This window comes from Haemorhous mexicanus, chromosome 9 (genome assembly GCF_027477595.1).
Source record: "Haemorhous mexicanus isolate bHaeMex1 chromosome 9, bHaeMex1.pri, whole genome shotgun sequence".
Lineage (NCBI taxonomy): Eukaryota > Metazoa > Chordata > Aves > Passeriformes > Fringillidae > Haemorhous > Haemorhous mexicanus.
The window spans coordinates 14785720-14795350 of NC_082349.1; the positions used below are offsets into that span (position 1 = coordinate 14785720).

General features: G+C 47.9%; 1 protein-coding gene across 1 annotated transcript in view; it reads right to left on the reverse strand.

Moving 5' to 3' along the window:
- The window catches only part of DDAH1 (dimethylarginine dimethylaminohydrolase 1), a 57695-nt gene extending 52238 nt beyond the window's left edge, over window positions 1-5457 (reverse strand). Inside the window, exon 1 of the mRNA XM_059854156.1 lies at window positions 5026-5457. Coding sequence (XP_059710139.1) covers window positions 5026-5331 — 306 coding nt within the window. The 5' untranslated portion in view covers window positions 5332-5457. The remainder of the gene's footprint in view (window positions 1-5025) is intronic.
- Between the last annotated feature and the right edge of the window lie 4174 nt (window positions 5458-9631).

The following is a 9631-nucleotide window of genomic DNA, read 5'->3' on the forward strand; positions in this document are numbered from 1 at the left end:
GCAGCCGAGGGAGCTGGGGAGGTTCAGCCTGAAGGAAAGGAGGCTCAGAGGGGACCTCATCACTACAAATACCTGAAAGGGGGTTGTAGTGAGGTGAGAATTAGTCTCATCTCCCATATCAGAAGCAACAGGACAAGGGGGAAGGCCCTCAGCTTGCACCAGGGGAGGTTTAGATTGGATGTCAGGGAAAATTTCTTCACTGAAAAGGTTGTCAAGCTTTGGGCTGCCCAGGGAAGTAGTGGAATAACCATCTCAGGAGGTATTTGAAGGATACATAGATGGGACACTTAGGGACACGGTTTTGTGGTGGACTCAGCAGTGCTGGCTTAACAGGCTCTATAATCTTAAAAGTCTTCTCAAACCTAAAGGATTCTAAAGGCTCACATGTGTATGCTGTAAAACAAAACCCCCATAACCAAATTAAGTTCAGGAGCCCAGCAGAGCCTTAAATCTCTTTCTCCTGAGCCTAGCTTTTCTATTACTTTGAAACAGACATCATTAACCTGCAAGACCATCTATGCCTACAGAGAGAGTGGAAAAAGTGTCTTGCATTTAGCAGCAACTATGCTGTATTACTTCAGTGTATACAATACATAAATAACTTAGTAAACTCTTTTTGCCTTCTGTTTTTATTATAAACCTCTACCTCCTGGTCTGAGAACTATCCCTGCAAGCAGTAAGCTGCAGATGGGACAATGGGCCAGTGCAGGCTGCAAGTTATGGCTCATGCACAGCTACACAGCCATGAAGGGACTCTGCAGGATGGGAGGGGGTAGCACCTGACTGTGCTCAGCACTGAGGAGCAGGTTACCTGGCCCAGCACAGGATGGGCTGTCGACAGAATCCTGCCACACAGCAAGCAGATTTGGGAAGAGATACCAAGAGATGTTGAAAAAGCAATTAGGTGGTTTCCAATTAGGTGGTTTCTCCAATTCTTGTTGAGAGGATGGGATTTGACAACCACAGTCCTTTGCTGCTCATTCTGTCCCTCACTGCTGAAGGACCAGCTTTCCTACACCGCATGAATGCAGTCATAAGTGTTCCCAGTGTGGCTTGGTGGTAAAGGGAAAAACAAAAGTCTTGGGTGGAAGTTTCAACCAAGGAAGGAAATACACTGAGCTCTTCTGCAACAACTCCTGTAGTTTTCCCTGCACCAACTAATTCTCCATTCTCTATTTGGCAGCTGAGAAGAGGCCAGGTCACCGTGGGAGCATTTTGCTGAGCTTTTGGGTTTCCATCTGTCTGCATAAGCACAGAAATGGTAGAAATGCTGTTTTGTGCTATCCCAAGCAAATTAAGACAACTTAGGCAGCAACAGCAATGTGCTGATGATGGCTCTTCACAGCAACTAACCCTGCTGTATGCAGAAGGTGACGTTGAGAGTTTATACAGGAGGAATAAACAATTGAGAACATACTGCTGGAACAAAAGGTGCTGGAACTGGCAATCTGATCAATGATCACAACATTTCCACTGGACTTAGTCAACTTAAGCGTCAAGTGCACTGGTGACTGCACACAGCTAAGCAAAACACCAGTTTAGATATATTAGCAATCTACCTATGGCTTACTTCAACAATCTCTACCTTTCTGCCAAATCAAAACTCGACAGAAACTATGAATTTTAAAGTAACTTCAGAAGCTTATAACACAGAAACATAATGCCTTGAAATAAGTCTGATTTGCAAACAAATCATTAAACGCATGACTAATTTTTCTACTTTACTAAAAAAATATTGGGCTCTTTCCCAGCACTGCCTGAACATGACCAAATTTAATTCAATTTTTTTTTTTCTCCTCCTTACAACAACTTGGAGCAAGAACAGACATAACCCTAGATTTTATTTTGTTTTGTTCCAGACAGACAATCAGTAAAGAATCCAGTGTTGCTGGGGGGGATAAGCGATATCTATAAAGCCTGAAAGCTCAATCAATGCTATTACAAACTACTGCAGAAATTTGTATACTGCATAGTGTTACTATAATTGGTGACAAACCTTCTTAATAAGGAGTCTAGTCAGTGAAAGAAAAAGCTGTATCCTTCTTGAATACTGCATTACAGGTTTTCAGTAGCATGAAACCGAGGAGATTAAGACAGTGCTGCTCAGTACATGCATCTGGCAGACAGTTTATCAGAAAGCACAACACACCTGAAACAGCACTGCTCCAGCTGTGTATGCAACCAGGCTGTTGTGTTTGGGATGCACCTCAGCAATCCCCTGTGCTCTTCAATTTTCACTGGTCTGATGAGGCTTCAGAGCTCAACCTACTAACATGCCTCTTTGGCAGGCTTCCTGGACACATACCCTCCCTCTATTAATTATTTGCAAAAATGGTGCTCTATGACCCTGGCTCTGCCCCTGCCTGCTCTGGACAAAAACACATCTAACAGTTAAGAGACCAGTAAGAAAAGTCCAGCTGAGTCCTGCCTTCTAGGGAGGCTTAGGTCAGGAGTGCATGATCAGGAGCTGGGCTTTACTGGGTTAAGCCAAGCATACGCCAACTGTACTGCTGAAATATTCATGGGTTTGCACTTACGTTACATAAAAAGAATAAGAGATTGCAGTTTGAGAAACCAGTGCTTACATAGCCTGCATCCACCCTCCTTCCCTGTCACCCAGTACAAGTGACAGTGCACTGCAACAGTCTTGGTTCACTTTCACAACAGCCAGCTGATGTAGGATCCTTCCTTTGCTGGGGCAGCACTTGGCACCTGTCCCTGTCCAGCCATGAGGTCTCCATGGGTCAGCCCCTTTCTTCAGCCTGGTAAGGACCCTCTGCACAGCCTAGACCTCAATGGAATCACTTCTCACCCTTGCCCTAGTTTGGGGCCACTCACAGCTCAAGAAAGATGCCTCAATCTCCTCTAGGTCACTGATAAAGGCAGATTTGACAGGACAGATGGTAGGACAGACCCTGCAGCAACATCACTTGCCACCAGACTCCAGCAACAATCTCAATGGGGAATTCAGAGACTGAACACAAACCTCAGAAAATTATCTTGGGAGGCTGCTAACAGACACTCACTGGGATCAGCAGGAAGGTCAGGAGCAGGTGCTGGCCTCCCTCAGCACAGGGTGCCCACATATCTCAGTGTCTGGACTTGCTGAGCAGCTGTGGTTGGTACCTCCAGAACCAAAGTTGGAGGCAATAAGAGCAGAGAAGCTTTGGGCACACTAGGAAATGGCCTCTCACGCAGCTATTTCTGGGGAGCTCTATGAATAAAGTGACATTATCACAGACATTTGCCAAGATGTCCAAGGCACACACTGCCACAGCATACAGAGCTTGGGTAGGCATGTGTGCATTCCTGCTTTCTAAAGCCTTTGCCATTTCGCTGTTTTCATATGACATCCTGGTCACCAGCTACTCAACACAGACACTCCAGATAAACAAAACTGACAGTAACCACGCCAGGAAGGGAAGGATGCCTTGGAGAGGAGAGGGATCAGGAACAGACAAGTAGCATCCTGCAGAAATGAGCCCCTTCTCCCCCTTTCCACAAGACACTGCTGTAACGATGTTACCAGGAAGAAGAATTGTAAAAAAGAGTTAAATGTTCAGACAAGCACTACACTGCAGCGTCATGCATTGTTATAACTTTAAAAGGATACTTGGTCATTTTTTTTTTGTTTTGTTTTACTTCGTAGAAAACTCAAGGGAGGGATTGCTCCATCATTCAAAAACACTAATAGTATTCAAATTATGCCTGAAAGCTCTGCCTCTCTCTTGTTCGTGACTCTGCCTGGACAAGTCACTCATGGAAAGAAGTAAATCCCTCCTCCTGAAGGGGAAATGGTACAGATGGCAGCAGGACTCAGAGAGCTACATATCAGCGTGTCAGGGAAGGACCAGTGTAAACTCACTTTGACTCTGGCTAAGAAACAGCTGCTTCTGAGAGTAGCATGAGGTAAACACTTTACTCTGGTGCTGTCACCTCAAAGAGGATTCAGGGTGTTACAAGAGTAAATACACATGGTTATGCACAAGAAGTGCACGTGTACAAGTTGTACGCAGTATGTCAGATACTACACTGCTGGGGAGAATTTAAGAAAACTTTGTAATTGATAAAGTAGGCACTATGTAAAAAACACCAAAACCATGAGGAGCTATTGCTGTGCTAGAGCTAGTGGCCTGTCCCACAGGCAGAACAGCACAGGCCTGTGGATCTCACAATGCACTATGGTACCAGTGATGGGAACTGAAAGAGACACGAGAAGGGTTGCATTAAAAGATGCTTACAGGAAGGCAGGCTGTCACTGCTCACTGAGAAGATAATTGGGTGGCACTTCAACGCATGCACTGCCTGATGAAACTACTTTATGAATGGGCTGAAGACATTAAGAAAGTACTAAGACGATCTAAAGTAAGGCTCCTGTGAGTGTGCATCCACCACGCCTCTCTCCAATGGCCTGTGTCCCCCATACATGCAGGGGGCCTGCAATGGTTGCACAAGGAAGGCGACATCAGGTTCAAGGGCATTAAGGCTGACACCAAGCACAGCAAAACACACACCAGCTCTTATGCACAGGCCAGTACATACAATTATCGCAGGCACCAGTGATGCACTGCCCGGGGCTGAGCTCGGGTTCAGCGTGTACTGAATATGGGGTTTGTGGACTGAGCAAAGCTGCACCGTGGACACAAACCCGCACAATCCGCCAGCGACCCTTCCCGCCGGACGGACTGGGCACGTTGACACGGAGCGAAAGCCCGCACGCCCCAGAATGGATGAGTCATAGCTTACACTGTCCATCCACTTGTCTCCAGGAGCAGAGCATCGCTCTCCAGTAAGCCCAGCACAGCGGGGCTCCGCCGTACAGCGAGCCCGGCTGCCGGCCGCGGGTACCGGGCTGAGCCGCTGCGCGGGGCCGCTCCCGCCGGGCAGGGCTGCGGCTCCGAGCGCGGTCCCCGCTCCCGCCGGGGGCTGGGGCGGGCCCGGGGACACGCCCGACGGCGTGGCCGCCCCGAGCTCACCTGCGCAGGCATCGCGCCCCGGCCCGCACCTCACCCCACCGCACCTCACCTCCTTCCGGCGGCTGGGCGCGCCCGGGCGGGTGAGCAGCGCCGTCTCCTCACACACCACGGCCACATCCTCCACGAAGACACAGTCGGGGAGGCTCTCGTCGGCCGGCAGCTCCAGCACCTGCAGCCCCAGCTTGCTCCGCAGCACACCCACATACAGCTGATACTCCCTCTCCGCGCGGGCGAAGTCTACCTCGGGGCCCGGCGCGCTGCGCAGCGCCTGCCGGCACAGCGACTCGGGCAGCGCCCGCACCACGGCGTGCGTGCAGCGCCCGAAGGCGGCGAGGCCGCCGCCCAGCCCGGCCATGCTGCGCGGCGGGGACGGCGGGGACTGCGGAGAGGGACGAGAGGGACGCGAGGAACGCGGAGGGGACGGCGGAGAGGGACGAGGGACCCGCGCCCGCCGCCGGCGCTGGCAGCGCAGAAAGCGCCGCCCGCGGCCCGGCCGCGCCCCATTGGCTCCCCACCAGGCACATTTCCAAGGGGCCGCCGCCGCCGCGCCTCCATTGGCTGGCGGCGGCGGCCGGGCCGCGCCATTGGCCGCCCCCCGCGCGGCGCCGCTTACCTGTACGGGCGGGCCCGTCCGGCCCCGCGTGTGGCCTGAGGGGCGGCGGGGCGGCCCGGCCCCGTCCCGCTAGCTCTGTGCAGGGGCACAGCTGCGCTGACAGCGGTCTGACCTCGCGCCCAGGCGCATTCTTTCCAGCTGGGGTGGGCAGGGGGAAGGTTGATGGCCCACGGGCTCGAGGGTGCCTTTGCTTGGCCACCTGCGAGCCCTTTGTCGCTGCCTTCTCCTTCCCTGGTGGCACAGCTGAAGACCAGGCGGTTCATGTGGGTGACCAAAGGAAGAATATCCCATGACAAGGCCAGTTCCAAATACAAATCCTAAGGAAATAAGCCCAGCTCCCACTCAATACTGTTAAGGTTTCCACCTCTGTGGAATCGGAGGGACTCCGCTGCTGTGCTCCACCTCTGCCTCAGGGACTGAAACAATGAGCATTTCACACACTTTTCCCTAATAAAGCGCTTCCCTCGGTTTCCTTTTCTCCAGTTTTACCCTGACTGGAGGTTATCCCGGAGGAGGGCCAGCCCTTGCCAGAGACATCTCTGTCTCCCCGGCAGCAGGCAAACGAGTCTGTGTGCCACACCTCGCGCCATAGGCAACACCGGCCGCACCGCTCCGCAGCCGCACTGCTCCCAAGCCACCCAGGTATCTGCAAGGTTTGGCCTCACCAGAGCAGACAAGAATAAAAGAAGGAATGTGAATTTTCCTTCCAGCTCTGCTTTTGCTGGCAAGGCTTTTGCAGGTGTCCCTCTGGTCATGGAGGGGACCCCACTGGCACCAAGCTCTGTGCTCCCCCTTCAGAGCTCAGACAAAACCCAGGCAGCTGCCTTGGCCACGCTGGCACAGATCTCTGCAGATGTTCAGCATTGGGGAATATGGTAATGGACAGCACGAAGGAAATACCAAAGTGTGTTTCTAAAATGGCAGCTCACTAGATTTTCATCTGCATTTTCCACACTTTCTCCAAATATTCTGTAAAGGCTGCTTTTACTTAACGTGCATAGACACAGCTATTTGAATAACTGTCATTCACTGAATAATGTGCAAATATTACTTTGCTTAAACAAATGGACGGGTAATTGAGTTGCTATCATGTAGGACATTTCAAATTCTTGAAAAACCTGTAGTAGTATCATACTGTATCTGGTATAACATGTAATCCTTCCACCATAGTTAAAGCCTTTTTGGACTTATTACATATTTGGGATATAGTCATTGGCACAGTTTGGTTTTCTTTTAGTTGGCATCACTTTTAGCCAGAAGAAAAAGTGCTACTATCCAGTAATTTTAAAACTTGCCAGGGTTTCCTGCAGCCAATGGATTGGAAAGTTATAGTCAATACAGATGTTTTTGACATCCACAATCACTTTATGTATTTGTGAGTGGTGACAATTTTTAGATCTCACTGAAATTACAGGCTATGAGGTGATGCTACTCCGTGATCTCATACACATGTGACATGCTCCCTAGGACAGTGAGGCTTGTCCCAGAGGCACAGTCACCAGTTCAGCTCAGGTGGCCACAGCTGCTCCTGGGAGCTGGTCAGGTATCACTTCTGACAGTGCCTCAATACCTCCATGGGCGACAAGGCTGGAGAATCTCTTTGTGAGACACAGTGCTGTGAGACAGTGCATGCTAGGCACACAGTTGTGTGTTGGAAATATGTATCATAGCTGCTTAAACAAGGTTTCAGAACTAATGACTACAGTAAAAAAGTCATCTGTATTCCCATAAATGTATAAAACTGTGCAGTTTAAATACAAATTAAGATCTGTTTTCTGATTGTGATTATTGTTCTATTATTTATGATGAATAGAAAGGCATCATTAACAATCTAGGAACAGATGCACCCAGAGCAATATTGTGCATTTTTAGAATAAGATTATCCAAATATCAGTTTACTCACAAATTAACAGTACAAAATAGAATGTGTTCACATAGTCTTATGGGAGTGCTGTTAAAATTCATCATATGCAGTAATGCAAAATAGGTCAGCTACAGGCACCAACATAGTATTTAAATATTTTCTACCTTGTTGAATATCCAGTATTTTCCTGTAACTATGTCCTGCTGGAGAGACTAGTATAAAAGAACAAACCTTTACCTGGGTCACTGAAGGTCAGAAATGGCCACTGCTGTTGAATAGTTTGTGTGACCATGACAAAGGAGAATTTGGATCACTGCTGAATACAAATGCATACCACACAGGCAATTGCTCAGGCATGATAGGCAGCTGCAAAGTTGGAAAACATTTCCCATTGCTTGGAAATGCTGGAACATCACCACCGTCCCTAAAACCTTAATGGACATCTGTCACACTATTAATGAAATGCTACTTGAAACTCTAAAGAGTGAAAAGCCAGGACAAGACAGCAACTGAACCATTCAGTCACCAGCACATCCCACTGTAACCAGGGGAATCTGCACCAGAAAGATGGAGAGACACTGAATTTCACTTTGAAAAGGAAGAAAAGTTTAAGTGATTTCTTCAGCTCAATAGAAAACTGTGCAACCACTGCACAGCCAAACATCATTATTAACACTGATCTGCTGGAAAAGCTCCCATTATGATCAATGAATCATTCTCTTAGAAGAGGTACATGACCGGGTCTTACTCACAGCCATAGAAGAGAAAAATGTTACTTTAATCATGCCTTAGGTACACAAGCAGAGACTCAAGGGGGTTTTCACCCAGATATTTTTCAGAAGTTTTCTCTTTCTGCTCTTCTACTGTAAAAAACCACAGTGACTCAGTGATTCAGTATTTCTACTAAATAATTAAGTATAATCATTAAGAGATAATAAACATTTAGAGAAGCTGAACACATCGGGCAGGCAACAAAGCACTTCACCCCACTGCATGGACAAGCTCCCAAGTGCTTTTACATTTTCCAAATGCTGAACAGATTTGTTTGCCATTTCTTCTTTACATAGCAGATACTTCTGGAAGAAGAGACCATTTATGCCATCCAGAACTTCTTCTGGATGGCATCAATCAAGAGTGCATCTGCTAGCCAATAGAGAAAACCTTTTGGGGAGCAGCATTTTCCCTTGCCTGAGTTGAACCCATGCTATCTCAGTGTCTTACTGGGGTCAGATAAATCCTATATATAGCTGGTTCAGGGGAAACACAACATTTATTTTGTCTGCTATGGGATAATGATCTGGGTGTTTCCTCAGCTGGCATTTTGCATCCTGCAGAGAAGGAGGAATTCCCATGAACTGACAGCTACACAGTTGTTGGGAGACAAAGCTGTCAGAGGGTGAGTCTTTGCAAGTCAGCTTTGGCAGCATTGTTGCCGTGACAGGGCACCAAGCAGCCTGGACAACATGCAGAGGCACGGGGCATTCCTCACATTTGTAGTCTTCCCACGTGTTGTGTTACAATAGATTGCAGCTATTGTGTACAACCAGAATCAACTTCTGGTTGATTTGGCTAAGCAAACAGATCACTGAAGCAAGAGCTGCAGGATTCGGACTGTTTACCTTCTGTGCTCCTATCTCCTCAGCTTCACCATGCCTTATGACCACTTTTACCCTTCTTTCTATGCAGAAGAAAAGTCACTCCTTGAATTTTTAAAAAAAAACATAGGTTAGGTACCACAGGTATGAGATGAAAAAATGAGATCAATAGTCTGTGGAAATTTATACTGAATTACATAGGTTAACATATCTGTTACAGGAAATTATAGAAATGCACCGTTTGTGTCCGTGATGGACAGACTTCCCAGAAATATTCTAGAAATGCTTCTTCAGCTATGAGAAGGAGGAGACAGAGCTAGGATAAGTGTCTTGCAAATGGTTCTTGTTGTGACAACAACATAACACTATTTCTGCTATCAACAGTAATTTTAATAAAGTATGCTATTTTATAAGCTTGGCAAGAAAGCATCAGCTCTAGCAGTAGAAGGGGAAATGGTTCATGCTATTCATACTTATGCAGCTACTGTTCAGTGGGTCTCATGAATCCAAAACCAGCTGCTGTGAAGTGCTGTAGGTGCCCACTGTGGGGCTTCCTGAGGGTAGGGTGAGATATTGAGTAGCT